We start from the raw sequence: 21058 nt of genomic DNA on the forward strand, positions 1-21058 counted from the left end.
TCAAAATAAAACAGTAACACTCAAACAATAAAAAACAATGCCTCCCTCCAAATACAGGGAGGGATGCAGAAATGTCTCAGTGGTTAAGAGGTAGTACTGTTCTTAATAGAGGAATCAAGTTTGGTTCCCAGCACCCATGCCAAGCAGCCCACAACCACCTGTAAGTCCAGCCCCAGGGGAGTCAACACCCTGACTTCTGTAGACACCCACACTCATGTGCACACACATAATAAAAAAGAAAATAAATCCTGAAAAAAAATTAAGTTGGGCATAGTAGCCCACACCTTTAATCCCAGCACTCCTGAGGCAGGGGCAGGAGAATCTCTGCAAGTTCAAGGCCAGTTTGATCTACATAGCTAGTTCCAGGACAGTTAGGACTACACAAAGAGATCCTGTCTCAAAAAAATAAACAAAAGGAAATTGGGGTAGCAGAGGGATAGACAGACACCCTCCCCCCATCTTTAGCATAAAGAAAGGGCTAACTTTAAAAAATTAACTACCCAAAAGGTATTTTCAAAAGACTACAGTGGCAAATTTCAACTTAAGGAACTTTTTTTTTTTTTTTTTTTACAATTGCTGGTTTCCCTAACATGCTACAAAAAATGATGTGTGGCTCCCTTATTTGTAGGCATCAAGGTCCTTCAAGCTTCTAAATCTGCCTATTTGACAGTCTATAAGGGTTACAATACTCCCAGGAGGCAGAACTCAAACCCCATTTAAACAGCTGCTCAGCATTTACAAAAGCAAAAGTGGATAAAAATGGCACTTTATGATAATAAAGAGCAAAGGACAAATGCTTTGATGTTCTGTCAAGTCCACGGTACGTGGGAGAAGAAGTCCTAAGATTTGACTCCTCTGTGTCACTGGGATGGGATAGTCAGGAAAGACCACACCAAATTGTTAACTGTTATGCTAGAGGGCTTAAAATACTAAAAAGGATACATGTAGGCTGGGGACACAGCTCAGTAAAGTGCTAGCTGATCAAACATGAGGACAGCCCCCAACCAGGGACCCACATAAAAGCTGGGCGTGATTTCGATTTTCACACATATGAAAGCACATTGCCACACAAACACATACACACACAAAATAAATAAAAACCCTTTAAGAAACAACGTTCTAAAACAACAAAAAACTCACTTAGTATTTGTTACAGCTCCAGGCCTCGGCCATTCTCCTTCACCCTCACAAATCAAATTTATTTTCCAGATGGGGAAACTGAGTCTCTACTTGCCTGAGGTCACAGAGGTGCCAGGCAGCAGGCTGGGACCACACTGGCTGTCTGCAACCCTGTTTGCTCAGAGGACAGTCATTTGCAGATGTCCCAGCGCCTCCTTGACTCATGTCACATCCTCAATCTGGGCACCTTGCCTGACTCTGGTGACTCCCCACTCCCTGCAGTGAGCAGAACCTGTGAAATACCTGAACCGGCCAATTCCTTGCTCATTACAGAGTTTTGATGGAGACTGGCATTCCTTTTAAAGAGAGATTTCATGCTTCATTTTTCCTGCTCTGTCTCCAGAGGCCAAAAGAAATAAGTGCAAACAATCCCTCAGCTAGAGCCCTACCCCACCCAGACATTCCTCTTCCCTCAGCCCACCCTTCCTGGCCCATCCTGGGGCAGAAAACTGACATCCACAGCTGCAGTAAGTAATCTCTCCCAGTTGTTGTGAGCAGCAATAATGGCCTGTGACAGAGCCCTGGCTGGGTTGCCTTCCCTTGCCACATCCTAGGAACATGCTCAGGCTCTACCACTGACCAGCATCCAGCTAGGCCTATTCAATGAAGCCAGCATAACATGAAGCAGGGAGTGGTCTAAGGGGTCAGAGGAGACCGGAGACGGCTCTGAAGCCAGTGGAACCTGGTCTTTGCTCCACTCTTGGATGGTCAGGAGGCTTTGAAAGGTATGACTAAGGCACCTCTAACTGCCAGGCCAGGGGCCTCTGTCCTCCTCTGGCTGATCCTTGGACCCCTGGAGTCTTAATAAAAGAAATACTCTATTCACCTTCGCCTTGTGTTTAGCATGTTTAGAATATGGGGCCAATGACACACCGAGAGTCTCAGGGTCTCTCTGCAGGTGGTGGGTATACAGGGAAGGGAGCTGAATATTCCTCAGAACAATCAAGAAACAGAGACAGGAACATCCTGGTATATCTCACCAAGTGGCCTCACAGCCAGGATGCACAGCAAGGAGATGGCTGGCCTACAGCTTGCTCTGGCGACGGTATTGCTCAGCCTCCCCTCAGAGCCCCGGGTGCCTGCCAAAGACCCCTCGAGATTCCCATATCCTGTTTCCTGACTGATAGGAGGACACTGCCTTAAACTTAAAATTACCCCAAGATCAATAATGTGACCATAAAGATGGCAATAACCCGGAGGGAATGAAAGGAGTGCCACAACATCCAATGTCAGATCCAAAGCTCTTAGCCGCTGTGTCTTTTTGGGCTCTGAACTTGCATACTCCCCAAACCCCTGACCCCCTTTTTTTCCTGATCAGCCTCCAGGTCCCACCTCAAACATGCCTGTTTTTCTCAAGACTGGTCAAATGCCTTGTACTGTCACAATGAGGAATCAGTCATTTGTTGGATATATTTTAACTGAAATAATGTTAAAATTACTTATTACCCAATCCCCTTTAATCAAGAAGCCACCTAGGATTATACAATAACTTGGGCCAAGTCTGCTTTTGGCAGCTCCTTCATCAACATGGTGATTATCCACTCCACAGCCCACTCTGGGGGAAAGCCTCGCTGACTCCTGGCTTGTCTTTAACCTGATCAGCACCTGGCATGGGACTGCTACTCTCCAGTAAGAGGGGCTGTGACTGCACATAAGCACAGGCAGGTTTCCATTACTAAATAGAAGACAGCAAGAGAGTAAAAACGTACCATGAACACCACTTTCCACTTTCAAACGTAAGCAGCACTAGTCTGCACGTTTCTCCAGCTCACTACATCCCCAGCGGTGCAGCCTGCTGCTGTTGCTCTGTTCGGCTCTAACAACAAAGCGAGACATTCGGCACCAGGCACACCCTCCCTCTGCATCACTGCTCTGGGCACTGTCCCCATCGTCAGTTCCGAATCGCCCAGCATGCTCTACTCAGCTTTCTTCTTTGCCCTATTACCCCTTGCCCAGGAGCAAGATAGAAAGCGGCACAAGCAATATCCGAACTTAAGAACGAGAATCTTTACCAGTGACTTTGCATCTTCCTTTTGTTCCATGCCAGAACTGCATCATTTTGAAACACAGCGGAGTGGAGGAGAAAAGACTCAGCGTATATACAAGTTTGGACTGCCAGCACTTTATTAAGGAACGTAGGCACCTCGCCAACTTTGGTAGCAGGGGAGGGAGTGGGGCAAGGGCAGGAGAAAGAAACCAACAGCTGTTTTAAGTTACAGACTCCGGTTCTAAACTGGTAGCGCTGTGACTCTACCGCCTTTGGGATTTGAAAGTGGAGTTGTTGTCTATTTTAGTTCTGGGTTAACAAGCAGTCTCTCCCATCAGCTACTGCCATAATGCACCACCCCAGTTAGCCCCCTACTGGCCCATGCCTGGCCCCAAGGCTTCCTCTGATAGCAGGCTATTATGTGGAAGCTGAGCAGACAGGAGAAAAGATGAATTAACTATGTTCTATAATCGACTCTTTTCGGTTTTCAAAAGCCAGTCCCGCCCGGCCTCACAAGAGTTACTAGATAGAGTTATGAAGCTGGGGCTGGTCTGCTCACCAGGCACACAAGCCACCAAGCCACCCCCTTCTTAGGAACCATCCATGGCTAGCTGCTGTGGGGTTAGTGGAATGAAAGGCTGCCTGAAGGGGCTTAGTCCATGCAACGCGCTAAGAAACTTCTGTCAACCCCTCACCAGACAGTGTCACCATTAAGTAGGGGAGGAAACTGCTTTGGTAACAGTACAGGACTATGGAGCTTCAACCTCAAAGCCTATGCACCATGGCCCAGACGGTTCTGCCCACAGACTGATTCATGTCTAACGTGATTCCCACCTCCACTTGCTCTGGGGAAGAAGTCTTTCCAGATCAGCATTTCAGAAAGGGACACTTGGTCTTGCCTCATCATGGCTACACCATGTTGTGCAGACTCACACTGCCTAGAAGTCACTCAGAAGAGCCAGGTTACTTCCCTGTATGATGGAATTTCCAAGAAAGGTAAAAGCAGGTTGGTCCTAAAATAGTATCTGATCACAAAATAAAATATACACAAGACATGAAATTCATGGCTGCCTAGCAGGAATCCCCACCTGGAGGAACTAGGGTCCCACGTGCCAGCCAGTCTCCTGTCTCTGCACCACTTTCATTGTGAGGCTGGTGCCATTTCAGTGCTCACTCTTTACCCATAATTCCACATTCAGAGGACGCTGTGGGTAATGAAACTATGAAGTTAAGTTCCTGGCCAGGTGTGGTAGTGCATGCCTTTAATCCTAGCAGTCTGGGGGCAAAGACAAGCAGATTTTTGTGAGTTCAGGGCCAGCCTAGTCTACATGGCGAGTTCCAGAACAGCCAAGGCTATGTAGGGAGACCTTGTCTCAAAAAAAACAAAACATTCCTGAAATTCTTAGAATCAGTGGTCATTGACAAGAGAAACAGCTATTTCTTGGTAGATCAAAGTTCAGAGACATATTTTAGAACTAGAGGGGACTGGAAGAGAACACAGGCATTACAGATCTAGCCCTACTTCAATGTGAACGAGGAAACAGAGGTACAGGTGTAGCTGATGGGAACCACATAGGGGCAGAGGCAGGCTTGGATTGTAGGACAGTCAGTACACTTTCGGGATCTTTCTAGAGTGGGACCTTTTCTCCTCACTGAGAATGGAGATAGAATCCCACCGGACACTGGGCAGCCCATTAGCCACTGTCTTTAGATTGGGAAGTTCCATCCAGGTACTTGATAGCATTTCACTGCCTCACACTTTGACCTTCCCGAAAGTTCTTTCTCTCACTCCAGTGAAAAACCACCATAAAACTGATATAACAGAATTTAGGCAAACAGATACCCAAAACCTATATTCCCAAGATGTCTCCTAAAACTGTGACAACCTGGGAGCCTGGCCTCTGCCCTCGGATGAACCTTCAGCTATATGCTTGAGCAGAGACTCCCATGTAGCTCTTCGTCCTTCCTAATGTTTAAAATAGATGGAACGCATAAACAGCAGCAATTCTGTAGGGAGAATTTCGAAACCTATTTGTTCATCTAGAATACAAGATTTTTTTTAATTTTTCTGATAGAAGTTACCAGAGAAGTCAGACAAAGACTGGAGTGTTCCCCTCTCCAACACTGCTGGAAATTATACCACCATGCATACTTTTAGCCCCCGGGAGCCGAGGATCAGCTCTGCTTGCTCAGCCCCAACTGAGGTTAGAGGAGAACAAGCACCGGACACCTGCTACATAACGGCTTTCCTGCTTGCATGCCCGAGAACTCTTTCCTACCTACAATGCTTCAGGCTTCTGCACTGAGTCCAGCTCAGCTGAAGCACTTCTGAGCACCTGGTACATGTCAATGCTGTGCTGAGAACATGAAACATATGGGCTGTCCCTGCCTAGACCATGTATTCATGTACAGCAATCAATCATTTGGGTTGCAACACGTTTTGCAGAGGAATTCTGTCTGTGACAGGAGATTCTCCAATGCCTGGAGACCCAGTGACTACTCAAGGGACCTCAGGAAGAACAAAGGAGCAAAGGGAACACATGGCTATAACAGCCACACTTGCTCACAGTCTTCAACCCAACCTTTCCTCCACACCATGTGTTTCCTAAGTGCCTTCTCAAGGTCCTCTACATAAGCTCAGTTGCTGGAGCCCAGTTTGGAGTGACAAGAAACAAGAATGTTATATGCCAGAAGAAACAGTACTGAATAATTTCCCAGACCACCAATCTAATTCACATTCCCTACCTTAATGGGTTATCTGAGTGAGTCTCCATGTGGGTCTCCAGTCCATATTTGCAAACAAACTCCTTGAAGCACACTGGGCAGTGAAAGACTTCTTCAGCCATCTTCTCCAAATCGCCCGACTGCCCATCTTCTACCATCTTAGGAAAAAGGACAGAGGGCATCACCAAGGTGGGTCTCCCACAAGAGAGTCTAACATTAGTCTAGAAAGTTCTAAAAGTATGCTCTTCACTCAGTACCAAGGTCTGAGGACAAAACAGTCCCTGATGCTGACAAAGCTTCCATTTCAGCTACACAGACAATGTAAAAAGCATGGAAACAACTTTGGAAATTCTTCATTTCCTCCACATACTACTTGGGACTTCTAAAGAAAAAGCACATACAGGAGCCTTTTCCAGGTACTTTATGAAAACAGTGTGGGGAACACATGTGAAAAAGCCCAGAATTAATTAAAACCAAAAAAGAAGAGAGACAGCTAGGTGGTGGCGGCACATGTCTTTAATCCCAGCACTTGGGAGGCAGAGGCAGGCAGATCTCTGAGTTCAAGGCCAGCCTGGTCTATAGAGCAAGTTCCAAGACAGCCAAGGCTACACAGAGAAACTGTCTCGAAAAACAAAAACAAAAACAAACAAACAAAAAACCCAAGTTTAGAATTGATGTCTTCCAAGTTTCTACACTGTGATAATAAAGATTAGATATTTCTGGCAAAACCCACATGATAGGGCACATCCATGCAATAAACTCAGAGGACCTTTTTAGCTGGTGCTTGGTCTTCTCTCTCGGACTCAGCATCGTGACTCAGTTTCCTTTTGGAGGACAACCGCCTACGCTTCAGAGGGGACGGAGGGGCTGCAGCTGTAGCACTGCTGGTGTCCTTCTCATGAATCTTCATATGTCTAGAAAGAATGCACACAGAAAATGTGATCTAACAGTCATTACTACCTCCACCACCACCTCCACCACCACAAGACCCACATTCTTTTCTTTTTTCTTTTTGGTTTTTCTAGACAGGGTTTCTCTGTGAGTTCGAGGCCAGCCTGGTCTACAAAGTGAGTTCCAGGAAAGGCGCAAAACTACACAGAGAAACCCTGTCTTGAAAAAACAAAAAAAAAAACAAAAAACAAAACAAAACAAAACAAAAAGCAGGGTACTCATCAGTCATCACCATTGTTTTCAAGTGTTGGGGGTTGAACCCACTGCGGCATACACACTAGGCAAGTGCTCTCTCACTGAACAATATCATACCCCTAAACTTTATAAGTTAAGGGCATCATTTCTATACTGCCTTCAGTCTTTGTAAAACTTCATCATCTCCTTGAATCTCTTTCATGATCTTGCAAGCACAGTGCAGAAGTGCTGCTCAGTGTCTTGTTGGAAGGCAGTCACAAACTTGACTGGAATTACTAAGATGAGAAAAAACTATCAGTTGTTCTACCATACTTGGACAAAAAGCATTATTTTAGGACACATGATTCTACAGTATAAAGAACTCCCTAGTTCTTAAATCATTCCACTAGATCATACACCAAGTCCCAATTCCGTACTAGCCCCTGGAAACCACTTTCCACCTATTAGGTGTATTTGTCATGCTCTACCTGTGGAAGCATCTGGGGTTATCAAATTGGAAGTGTACAGACAGAGCAGAAGTCTGGGGTGCTTAAGATCTATGTGGACTAACAGACCATGAAACCATCTGGACAGTACAATGAGTGCATTATATGATGCAACTCTGATATCTACAGAACTAGGGTACACACACAAGAAAGCATTATAAATACTACGTATGTGCCAGCTCCAAAAGGGGAGTCTTATGACTAATTATGTATGTGGCCTTATTTTATCAAGTTTTAAAGCAAAATTCTAAGGAAAGATCCCAAGACATACAGAGAGAAATGGCATTAGATTTCAAAAAGGAAAAAAAAAAACTCCTTATTTTATAATATAAAACTGTTTCAATTTGCTAATGACCACCACCACCATCGTTATCAGGATCAAGGTCAAACTGTGTGGGATGTAGGAATATAGGTGTAGGTTCTTACAAATAATTCTTTTAAATGACAATTTTACTTGAGATGTCCTAATTCTTCCTCATCCTCGCTGCCAAGGGGACTTTGAGGGTACCAGGCAAGAACTATCTACTACTGAGCTCTACCCAGATGACAAGCATTTGTTTTCGTAGTTCATTTTCACAGTTCTGGGGTTGAAGCTAGGGCCTCATGCATGCTAGGCAAGTGTTATACAGTGGAACTTTATCCACATCTGTTTTAATTTTTTTCTTTTTGAGTCAGGGACTCACTGTCTCTGGCTGGTCCTTCACTCTGTATCCACAAGTCCTTGATTTTGTGATCCTTCTGCTTCAGTCTCCACAGTAGATGGGGTTATATGCCAGCATCATTAGGACTAGTTCCAGGAAGTTCTTAAGAGTGGGAAAAGAGCATTTCTCATGCGCTGTCCTCTCACTCTGAAAAGCAGCTTAGCTCATGTTCCTCAGACGCCTTCTTGAAAGGAGACAGGCTGAGTATGAAAAGGCCAGGCAGCTTGTGAATCAGTGGCAGGCCACATGTGGAGGCTGATCAAGCCAAAGATTTCAGGTGGTTGGGATGCTGTTTCTTACATTCAGCCCCTGTCCTACGGCATCGGGAGTCCTCTTCCCTACACAGGTGTGGCTGAGTGATGCTACAGAGTGCCACAGGCTCATTCTTTCTGCCTCACAGTTGTACTCTAGAATTAGAAACTCCTGTCTAGACTACAGCCATAAACCATCAGCCAAGCCGGAGCTTCTGAAAAGGTAGCCTGGCTTCGGAGGACAGAGAATATAGGATTTGGGGAAAGAGGGCTCAACCAAACCTCTGTTCTTTTGTGGAAACTGATGTGGTGGAGCAGAAAGACCTAAAGTATCCAGTGGGAGAAAATAGGCAAGAATCACAGATAATCAGGATATGGCCACAGAATCCCTTGCTTAGACTCTGAGGGAAGGATACTGCATTATTCAGTTCTTGGCTACCTTAAGCCATAAGAAAGTTAATAGACACAAATAGCTCTGCTCTAAGTACCAAAGTGATTGTGATTCAAGGAGACCGTCTCTTTGTTTTTGTTTGTTGTTTTGAGACAGGGTCTGACTATGCAGCTATGGCTGGCCTGGACTTTAGATGCACACTATGCTGGTGGGTTTTTGCACCATTATGTCTGTCTAAACCATCTCTTTTAATATCAACATTTATAGGTGAAAAAAGGCAAGCTGGTCAGTTTCTTTTTGACATTTGTTGCATGATTCACCACAAATGTTAAGTTTTGAAAAAAAAAAATCTAAGATTTGAAAAGAACTCAACTGTAAGGGTTATCAATTAGTATCAATCTGGTCTTTCGATGAATTTTAATTAAACTAGCTAAATGAACATTCCTTCCTACAAGATGGTAAAAACACTCGGAATTAGAGAATGATAGCTGTAAACACTGGCCCATTTCAGGCTGCATATTCTTAATCATGCTACAAACATACGTGGATATATAAGGCAATGCTGTATTATTTCACCCTGGGGATTTATGAGAGAAACTGTTTTCATAGCAGACAGTAAGGAGGGTCTGGAACCAGCATTTAGTGAGGGCTCCGTGAGGACATTATTTAGATGACTGTCCTTTCTACAGGGAAAACAATTCAGATGCAGGGAGGCCACAGCCTTCCAGCCAGAATGAGCTACAGTATAACTAACCTGACATCATGCTTTACCTATTAAGCAAGACGGCCTCCAAAGGCCACTTCAGGCATCACTTCTGTTCTGGATCAGCTGCTGGAAACTCAGGACCATAACCTGGACCTGGGCCCTTTCTTACTGGTTTCTTATGGAGCAAGGCAGAATAGCGGATATCAAACTCTTGGCAAAATGCAACAGGAGATAAAGGAGGGGGAAGGGCCAAGAGGTCGGGCACAGACGATGCCCTAACTCCAGTCTCGATCAAGGACTGCAGAACCTTCACCTCAGCCTCACACCTCTACCTGCAGGGGTGCTTTGAACACAGAGCAGAGGTGGCAGGTCAGAGAAGTTCTGTGGCACATAAATGCTGGACGAACAGAGCAATCCATTCTACTTCTCCCACATTCCTGCTGGGACATCAGATTCAAAACCCAAGTACAACTTCCTTCTACAGTGAAACCTCTGGTCGCTGGCCACTGTATGGGAGTTCCCAGTATTTTCTTCTAGACCCATGATGACAATAGTGGCAGGGTGACTCATGATCTCAAGTCAGTCAACAGCCAGAGTTCTCAACCTGGCTCTGTATCCCCAGCCTCCAGAGGCAGGGATGACCACTCCGGCTGTACACTTCCTTCCAAAGGCTCACAGGACATGGGTGAGCCATCACAATGAGCCAATAATCACCTCTTCCTGTCAGGGGACATTCATTGCGTGCTTTCAGCCACAGGGGTTTCTCTACCTTCACCAGCTGTTCTCACTGTAAAACTCCGTCTTTGGCACACCAGCTGGAAACGCCTCTCTTGCTTTAAATGTCTGTCTGTCCTCAGAGGTGACAAAGTTGACCGTTTATACTACCTTCTGCAGGGCAGCTCTTCAAACAGCACAAGGGGATTATAGGGTTTCCTTTTGCCAAGTTCTCTCTTCATAATTAAAACACCGTAGGCCCCCAAACACTGCCTACAAGTCTGAGGAATCATACAGGTCACTAACAGAACTCAGAGTATGTGCTAATCAACATCTGGACCACACTGAATCCAGCAAATACAAATCTGAATGAACATGTTCTTACAGTCCAGAGCACACAACTGTGCCACACTGATCATGGAAGACGGCAGAAAAATAGCCTGATTAGGCTCTGCTGAACAAGTGAGTTTACCTGACCCATTTCTAATTCTCACTAAGTCTGTTGTGAACTAAGATGCCCAAGATTCCTTCAACCGAGCTCACAATCCAGCCTTCCCCGTCCTTCCCTTGAGCAATTCAATTGATGATATCTTTTCAATTTCCAGATTGACAAAGATGACTTATGATAGAGTATTAGTAGATGTGAAAACTGATAATCATCTTTTTGAAAAGTAGCTGAGTACCACAAACCAGAATTTTAAATAACGATATAATCCATTAACCTAACCACATTTACAGTTCTTGTATGTAGTTGCACATGTGTGTATATGTGCATGTGCTGTGCAGGTGCAACAGCATACATATTGATGTCAGAATATAACCTTGAGTATTGGTTCTCACCTTCCCCCTTATTCACGACAAGGTCTCTCTTGTTCACTGCTATGTCTGCCAGGCTAGCAGCTGGCCTGCAAGCTTCTAGAGGTTCTTCCATCTCAACCTATCTTCTGGTGGTGGCATGCTGGGAAGACGGATGTCTGAAAACGCAATAATGTGGCCACCAACTTTAACAACCTGAGTTTGATCCTGGGAACTCAAGCGGTGGATGGAAAGAACCCATTCTCAAAAGCTGTCCTTTAACCTCCACATCTAAGATCACACACACACACACACACACACACACACACACAGCATGTGGGGGTGGGGAATACACTAGGCCTGGATAAGCTGTTTTACGATAACTGAGATGGTTGCATCATAGACTATAGAGTCTTAGTACTACTGTGTGCTAGCCACACTGCCTTTCTATCTGCTCTTTCTGCTATTCATCCTCTACACAGCATCAGGGCAATTTCTAAAACAGACAGTACCATACTCCCTCCTGCTTAAAGTCTTCAGAATTCCTAATGATTCTCAGTAAGCTCCTGCCTTGGTACCCAGGCATTTCCTATACCTTCTGCCTAGGAAGTGGCACTCCAGGGCTTCCTAGGTCTGCTTCAGCTACCTAGGTTTTGTATCATGCAGTTCTTCCTATGAGGTCTTAAGGCTCCACATGCTACCTCTGTAGATGTTCAAGCCTACTACTAAGTTTTGATTCCTTTATAATACACAGCAGAAAATAGTAATATCCTGAACTCAATTTGATCCTCGGCTTTCAACCAAAAGTTGAGTTCTACTACTTAAGAGCCTGTTCCCTTTGGTCTCTGCACCAGCTTCCAAGGCACACAGCATGCAGACAAAAAATACACACCACATGGCTGGACGGCTGAAGAAAAAATGAGTATCTGTCAAAGCAAGGCATGGACAAACGAAGAACAAAGCGTATGCAGAAAGTGTTTTAGTCAGAGTATCAGTGTAACATCCATCCTCAAGTCTCCCAATACTATAACTGACCTTACTAACATATAATGTGAACAGACTTGATGTCTGATTGTTGTGTATAGTGTTGTCGATTTTAATGGCAACCATGCCAAAAATGAATGCTGAAGATATAGGTTAATTTCCCCCGTTATTAGAACTAATTAACTAGCTCAAAATAGTGTCTCTACTCAAGAGAGGTTAACGTATAGCCAAAGTATACTTCTGCTATTGCATAAAATTCTAAAATTTTCCTTTGGACATGTGATTTATTAAGAGTAGTAATCTGTCACACTGTGGTCTAAACTGTCAGTTTTGTTAACATTTCTAGAATCAGAAATGTTCTCCACCAAAACCTAGTGAAATTCTTTTGCCCTCCGCACTGTCTACAGGTTTGATTAACTGTCTTGGATATCAAAAGTTTTTGAATATGGCATTATCTCTCACACTCATCTGTCATTTCCAATATCTGCATGGCTTTTACAGTGATGAACAAAGACAATGCAGGCATTTCAGAAACTGAGAGTAATTCTAGATGAGTATCTGAAAGTATATTTTAGACATTTATCTATTGTGTGTGGATCTGTGTATATGTGTGTGGGCATGTGTGTGGCACTGGTGTAGAGGTCAGAGGACAACTTTCAAGAGTCAGCTCTCTCTACCATGTGGGTCCTGGCAATGGAACTCAGGTCATCAGATATGTTGACAAGAACCTTTATCCTCTGAACCATGTCATGGACCCTAGCTGAATTTTTTTTTTTTAAACAGCTACTTTGAATTTGAGGGTGATCACTAATTTTTCAACTTCAAACTTCCTCCTTTATTGGAAGTTGGAGAAATGGCTCAATGATTAAAAGCACTTATTGCTCTTGTAGGACCCAGGTTTGATTCCCAGTACCCATATGGCTACCCATAACCACCAGTGATTTCAGTTCCAGTGGACCTGGGGACCTCTTCTGGCTTCCAAGGGTACCCAGTACATATATGGTACACATAACAAAAATGTAGGTAGAACACTAATGTACAAAAAAAAAAAAAATACTTCCTCCTATAAATGTAATTGTTCTGTTTTCTAAAATTTGGGGTTCATTTTATTGACTGATTGATTACAATGCAGGAAAATAAAACCCAGAGTATATTAGGCAAGTAATCTGTCAATGAGCTAAACCTTTTGGCCATGAGAAGACTGTAGCTAGAGTTTTTCTGGCCTGCCAGTCCCACAGTCCCGCAGCTGCTCAGGCCCAACCAAGTAAAAACACAGAGACTTATATTACTTATAAACTGTATGGCCGTGGCAGGCTTCTTGCTAACTATTCTTATATCTTAAATCAACCCATTTCTATTAATCTAGAAGTTGCCACGTGCCTCGTGGCTTACCGGTATCTTAACATCGTCTCATGGCGGGGGCGGTAGCTGGCAGGGTCTCTCTGCCTCAGCCTTCCACTTCCCAGAATTCTCTTCTCTGCTTGTCCTGCCTATACTTCCTGCCTGGCTACTGGCCAATTAGAATTTTATTTATACAGAGAGAGATCCACAGCAGAGGACCCATTTAGTAAGGTGAACTATCCATAAGAATACTGACAGTATCACTGTTAAACTGTACTTTTTATAGTTTGTACAAGAACTGATTTAAGTAACTTGAGGAAGATGGATCACACGGCTCAGTCCCTAAAATGTACCCCTCACTAGCTCTTGACATCTCTTCTACTTTCAAATACAGGGACTTTATGCTGATATTTCAGCAGATTAAGTAATCGGTAAATATCAGATTTGGGCATGGGGTCAACTGTTCTCTCGGTCTGAGGAGGAAGTAGGAATTTAGAAGGTAGGCTGCAGTGGCCTTGAAGTTGTGATGCAATCTGGGTATTCAACACTGATTTCTAACACCTGGACCTCAGATCAGGCTCACCTGGAAGCTTCTTAGAGCCACAAAGCCTTGCCCTAGACTCCAGGCTGGAGGCTGCGGTAGGGCCCACCCACTTGGGTTTTCACAGGCCTTGTGGGTGACACTGAAGGATGCAAGTGTGAATACATGCAGAACCTACTCAAATTCTTTAGCTGTTTACACTGCCTTCAGATTTGGTTAAACGTCAGATTAGGATGTGGACAGTTTTTGGATGTAAATGCTAAACCTCTCTCAGACTCATCTTCCAATACACCAGGTATGAATTCTTAAAAGAAATTTGGAATGTTAACATTCTTAAAATTCTTTTGAATACTTTTAAATGGGACTCAAACTAAGGACTGAATGCCAGGTAAGTGGCATTCATTAAGTCTCCCATATCTAATTTACACCAGAAGGGTAGTGCTCAGGAGAGATCTAGATATTTCCAGTTCATGTTAGCTTTCCAGGTATAATTTCCTCATAGATGTATTAGTGGAGGGGTTGAAGTGTTTGATAATCTGAACAAATGACATTACAAGAAAGGTCACCCCATCACTACACTCTACATTGGCAGCTCTACATTACTGAAAGTGACTGGTTCAAACAGGTTTCTGGCAACCTGAGTACAGACACATCCCCATCTACCTGGTGCTAGCTTTTCTTGTCTTTGTGATAAGCCAAGGAGGAGTGAATAAATCTAAGAAGCATCATAGCTCTACAAACTACACTTCTGACTGAAGAAAAGCATGTCTCTGCAAAGAAGTGTGTTTGTTTTTGTAACGAATACCTAGCAAAGGGGTTTAGGGTAGAAGGCGGGGAGTGATGCCTGCACTGTCAGTCAAGTTCTGTGCAGTGAAAGGGGGATGGAGCATGCAGACGGAATGGGAAGACAGTCTCAATGAGCCCCACCCATTAGAACAATGACACCTCCTTACTAGAAGGTGTTGTTCATGTTCAGTCATGCTTGTCCAGAAGGAAGGTCATACCAGCCATGCCAGGGTGTGGAGGAAGATTTGATCATGTGTGAGCCGCTGTGCTGACCCAGCCACCTGCATTCTCGGAACAGTCTAGAAGTCAGCGGAGTATGAGGCAAAAACTTTCTGTCTGCAGGCATTCTGTGGGAATGTCTTGGCTGTGCTCCCAGTCTCCCTGATGCATGGGACAAATGCCCTACATAGTATACCTATCCTACCACTACCCAGTTAGATTCCATGTCCTCTCACAGGACAATGGGGCCCAATGGAGGCCATTAAAGTGAAACTCTGACCCTTCGTCCTCATATTGAAGTTTATTCCTACTTCCCCTGCTCAGGAGGCACCTGTTGAGACAACGTTCTCCATGATCACAGACTGCTTTCCTGAGATTCGCTTTCCCCACAATACTCAGGTAACATGTCCCGCTTTACCCCACAATACTCAAGTAACATGATGGTGCCAGTATAAAGGAAAGATCAATTTTATTTAGGTTAGGGAATCTTACTTCAAACAAGGCATGAACCACTTTCACATTCCTCATTAACAAATGCTTCTGGGCACTACCTTGCCGGCCCAGGTACTCTCTCTAATCCTAAACTGAGAGTCTCAGCCCTCAGTCCACTATTTCTGGTCTCCTGTGTCAGGTGCCTTCCAGAGTTTGGGGAAAAAAAAAAGTCAATTCCCATCTATCCATCGACAATTTCTTTTCTGTCCTGGTCCTGCATAAGACCTGTCCCGGTATAAACAAGTTCTCACTGGTGAAATGAGCTGCAGTTTTGATGCTCAAGAGGTACTGTCCTTTGAGGACAGAAGTTGACCTTTACATCCTTCTACTTTCCCTTCTTTAAAAAAAGAAGTGAATGGCAGCCTCTGGCTATCATTTGTCTCTGTAGAAACAGGGGCCCTGGTAGTGGCTGCTACAGCCAGCTCCCTCTTGCTCTCCTTGACTCACATCCAGTAGGAAGGGAACTGGCGGCAGCCCAGGTCCATCACTTCAATCTTTACTCTAGACATCTTCCTAACAGCTAGGCCTTTGACCCCATATACTCTCCTTTCCCCCTTGCATGTACTGGCTTCCTAAAGTCATTTCTGTTACTATATTTTGTATAGATTATTGAGCATACTTGTCTATAAAATTCCATGTTCAGTTGGGATCAATGCTTATTGACCTAGCTACCAGGGAGACTGAGGTCAGGAGTTTTATAGCCAGCCTGGGTGATAAACTGTTGCAGAATATTTGTTTACACTGCATAAAGATGTTGTCTGTGTTTCGCCTCAGCTGTCTAAGGCACCTGATTGGTTTAATAGAGATGTGTGGCCAATAGTTAGGCAGGAGAGAATAGGCGGGACTTCCAGGCAGAGGGAGGAACTCAGGGTCAGATTATTGTGTGGCAGGACAGAGGGAGCCAGACATACAGAATAGAGGAAAGGTAAAGAGCCATATAGCAGAATGTAGATTAATAGAAACAGGTTAATTAAGCTAAAGGCCAAGCTTTCATAATTAATAATAAGTCTCTGTGTCATGATTTGGGGACTGGTGGTCCAAAGAAAGTCTGATGAGAAAGTCCAACAACAATAAACTTCCCTCAAAAAAACAAAACAAAACACATAAAACAAAAACAACAAAGGTCACAAGAGTTGATCTCTTTCTACCAGTCAAACAGAACTTTTACTCACACAGAACTGAAATCACTGGCTGGGATCTTCCCTATGTGAGTGCAGATGGACTGGAAGGAAGCATTTCCAGCTAACAGTCCCTAACTAGTCCAGGGCAGTTCCTTCCCCAGGCTAAACTCCCTCATTTCCCTTAACTTTCCCATTACAGCCTGAAGTCCCAAGTACATACCCATAGGCAGTCCAGTCCTGAAAGTGACAGTCTCCTGTGATGGGGCCCCAAATGAAGTCACCACTCTCAAAGTAGCCTCACTGGCTCAGAGCCATTCCCTCTGTGGGAACCCAGCTTCACCACAGAGAAAGCCTGTCTGTGGCACAGGCTGAAATAACAGTGTCAAACCAAGCCCAAAGCTATGCTTCATGGCAGAATGGAAGGCTTTGGTCACTGAGACATGTCACTTCAGCCTGGCATGAGGTTCTTCTTAAGTTTCTGAAAGATGGCAGAACCTCACCATTCATTCATCTTCCTTTGTGGAGGAGGAAAAGATAACCATCTTTATAGTAAGCTAAGAGTGAATCAACACTCACCACTCCCCAGCCCTTCCAGAAGAAGAACAAGGTTGGGCCCTTCAAGATGGTCACCTCATGCCCAACAGGAAAAAAATGGAGGGTAGTATCGTGGGTGGAGAGAAGAACACGCACGATGATAAGGACAAGGCTCTGCTGCCCAGGGACACCTTGTATCACTTAGGAGCCAGTGAGAACCAACTGAGAAAGGAGGAGGAATCTGGACTGGGAGAATGATGACAAATGATCTTGGAGAATGATCACCTGCCAAAACCACTGGGGCTTCTTCTCCAGGCCTGCAGCAGTTACAGCTGCCTTTTATCTTAAATGGGACAGATGTAGGGCACAGATGGCCTCTGCTTTCCAGAGATGACACAATCAAATACCGTGCTTTGGGGGAAGAACTGCATACTGTTCTAATTCGGCAACTCTGAGGAGGGAGGGGGCCTCAGAAGAGCAGCTTATAATCTTGACCTCAGTTTTCTCACCTGTAAAGCTGGTGAGCGAGCTGGGTTACATAAACACTGAACACATTATGAAAGAGTCTGATATGAGAAAATATAAAATCTCCACTGAAGGCCAATAAGCTCCCCTGGGAGGATCCTAGAACCCTGAAAGAAGTACAGAGCAGTTCACTGGTGCGCACGGGCACCAGAGGAGAGATGGTGATTCAGGGCCACAAACACCCAGTTTCTGAGCTTCTTGTTCATTTCCTCTTCGAAGGGGGTGAGGGGAAGAGATGTTGCTTTCTTAACAAATCAGAAAAACGTTGATGAGTGGGCACGTTTCGGTGTTTGCTAGCACCGGCTTGCACAGCCCAAACAGGTTGGACAGGTTGGATATTTAAACAAAGGTGGAAAAATGTGAGGTATAAAGCCCAGGGAAGTGCTGCCCTGGAAATGCAGCCAGCACCCTTGCAGGTCTCCATCTGTGAGCTAGTGCTGGAAACCAGAATCCTCCTCCATGCCACTAATTTCTTGTTATAAAATTGAACTGGATCCACACCCACTGTCTATGCCAAATCCTTGGACCATCGGGCCGATGCACAGTGGAAGAGGCCACGACAAACTTCTCATCCTGCTCCCAGCACACCTATCCCTTGCCTGCTGTGACCTAGTTCTCAGCTCTCCTAACTACTGGGCTGTTCAAGTATGGGCAAGCATGATGCTCTGGGTTTTCACATCATCCACTAGTTTCACCTAGTATGACTAAGCTTTTGAAATATTTCAACAAAATATCACACTGCCTGCATTCAAGAGAAAACCTTGGTATTTACTTCCTCTCTAAAAGAAGATGAATAAATAAACATTTCTAATGCTATAACAGAAGAAAGGCTGTTAAAAATATTAGCATCCAGCCAGCCAAATGATAAAGGATTATGGACCAGATCATGAACTTGAGAAGCGGCACTAAGGGAAGACGGCCTGACTGCCATTTAACACACCCCGTGTGTGGACAGTTTTATGACTTCTTTCCCTCCCTTCAACCTGACTGAACTCCAACTGGGCTTTCAGAAAGAAATAAAAAATAAGCACCAGTCACAAGTACACTTTTAAATTATTCACTCAAAAAGAAAACTGCAGTGATCCTTCAAAAGTATATTAAAGAAGGAAAAACCGAAGTGGAAGAAAACACTGCCATCTCCAGACAGCTACTCAAGAGACTCAATCAACAGCAGCTAACTTTCTGCTTTGATGTTTTCTCATGCGCTTTATCTTATTTGAATAATAAAATTAAGTGAGAGGTCACTCTTGCCTACTCCTTCTCAGAGAATAATCATAATGTTCTACTAGCTGCAGATTTCTAAAATGCAAAGTAAAAGCACTGAAAAGAGCCATAGAATATCATCTAATAGCTCAGTGCAAATCCACATCCCACTCTAAGTATAAATTCATCACAGAACAAGCAGAAAAGATGTATTCAGATAACGATGAGAATTTGCACAATTTAAAAATGGAGACTTAGGCATCTGATATATCGCTTCTCTGCAAAACACTGTTTTTGACCAGACTTGGGTTCTTAGAATGCATCCTGTTCCTCCATTTTTAAAGGGCACAGAGTCTGTTTTTGGCTGTTTGTAAATTTGTGTGCAGATCTGGCATGCAACAGACTGTTGGACAAAATATCTTAAGAGAACATGTATTGGGACAAGTTGGTAAGCACCTAATGCCAGTTGTAGGCTTAGCTCTGAATCCTAGGACAGACCCTGGGAGACTTTTCTGGCCATTCCATGGAGACCTCTTTCCTAGAAAGCCAGAATGGAAGGAAGGTTGATCAACGGCTGCAAAAGCAGTCCAGAAAATGTCACCTTTATCAAAGCACCCAAGTCCCAAACCTGGCCACTGAGATGTCAACAAAGGCTAAAAATGCTTAAATACAATCAAACAAGAAAGCTTTAAATATAATCAAGTAAGAAAGCTAATTATTGAAAGCTTAATAATGTAATTAGGGGAAAATTGGTAACGTAAGAATTCTCCTGTGATGAGCAGATTTATAAATGTTTATGTTCATTGTCCAGGGGAAAACAATAGGCCACTGAATCATTTGGATACTCAACAGGATGCTGTTGAGGAGTGAAAAGGGATTAATATATACAATTTTTTTTCTTCCCTGGTTACAAGTTTCAACACTTAAAGAAAGTCCTCTAAACTATATCACAGGTGTGTTTACTTTAAAATAAAATATTAGATATGCTGATGATACTTAACACTATTACCATAAAACTACCACTCACTGAATACTCAACATATATGTTTTGTGTGTGTGATGTGTATGCATTAACATATATTCAGTGATGTTAATATTCTGTGTGTATATACAATTAAATTCACACATGAAATCTTTGGTAATCTCAGTTATAGCGTTGTATGCAAGATAACACTTATATATGATCTTTTTGTCTGTTTTGTTTTTAGACAGGGTCTCACTCTGTAGCCCAGTCTGGTGTACAACTCTGAGATCCTTCCAAATCCTGTGCTGGGATTAGAGGTGTATATCACTGTGTCCAACTACGATGTATGGTCTTCTAAGCCGAATTAAAAGTATTAAGATTTCCAGTTGTGGCATGATAAATTTAATTCGTTATATACATTTTGATTGGCTTTGAAAATTATAAATTTATAAACTCAAGTTCCATTTGCTTTTGGGATACCATCTTACAAGGACTCCAATTTGCAGTAAGGCTCGTTAAGGAAGGGAATGGCTCAGTTGCCTTTAGTCTACTGGCTATGGGTAGGATAGGACCTCTGTTGGTCTTTTCTGTGTTGAACACACAGATTGCAAGTCCAGTGCCACTTTGAGATCTTTGGCAGCAGTTAACTCTGCAGCTCACACATGATTGAGCCTGTATGATGAGTATTCAGAGACGGGTAATGCCTGGGGGGGGGGGGGGCGCTCACCAGCCTAAGACAGAGTACCTGTGTGGCCTGGGCAGGCGTCTCCATGATGGGTAAGGTGACCTGCTGACGTCCCACGCAACCTAAGTCAGAAGCTCATTTTTTAGTAAAAGGGGGACCTGTAGGGTCTTGGCTCCCGTTTTGGGTAACTGTTGCCTTGCTTGCTGACCTTGATCTTGATATCCTCCCTATGCTAATTCCCTGCAGGGTTCCACCCTCCTGAATGCTTAAGGGAAGTTCCTTGTCTGTGTATCCTGCATAATGGGTGTTAACAGCTTAGATGCAAGATTGTAAAACATCTGTATGGAACTTCTGCCCTCCGGGGTTCTCCCATTGTGCTATAAGCCTGTATTTAAGACCTCTCTCCTCCTTCAATAAACAGCATTCAGCATTTAAAAAAAAAAAAAAAAAAAAAAAGATTTCCAGTTGTTCCTAAAGCAATTTACTTTTAACTTGTCTTGTTTCTTCAAAATAGGTACCTTCTTTAAAAAAAAAAAAAAAAAAAAAAGTTTTTCTTCCTTTCTTTAGAACTATCTAAAGGTCAG

General features: G+C 43.8%; 1 protein-coding gene across 2 annotated transcripts in view; it reads right to left on the bottom strand.

Annotated features, from left to right (window-relative positions):
- Window positions 1–21058, bottom strand: part of Rreb1 (ras responsive element binding protein 1) — a 128596-nt gene that overhangs the window by 26805 nt on the left and 80733 nt on the right. For both annotated transcript variants that reach the window (XM_059263157.1, XM_059263156.1), the window contains exons 7-8: window positions 6660–6804; window positions 5912–6048 (exon numbers count right to left, since the gene is read on the bottom strand). In XM_059263157.1, coding sequence (XP_059119140.1) covers window positions 5912–6048; window positions 6660–6804 — 282 coding nt within the window. The remainder of the gene's footprint in view (window positions 1–5911; window positions 6049–6659; window positions 6805–21058) is intronic.

The sequence above is a fragment of the Peromyscus eremicus genome, chromosome 5 (assembly GCF_949786415.1).
Source record: "Peromyscus eremicus chromosome 5, PerEre_H2_v1, whole genome shotgun sequence".
Taxonomy (NCBI): Eukaryota; Metazoa; Chordata; class Mammalia; order Rodentia; family Cricetidae; genus Peromyscus; species Peromyscus eremicus.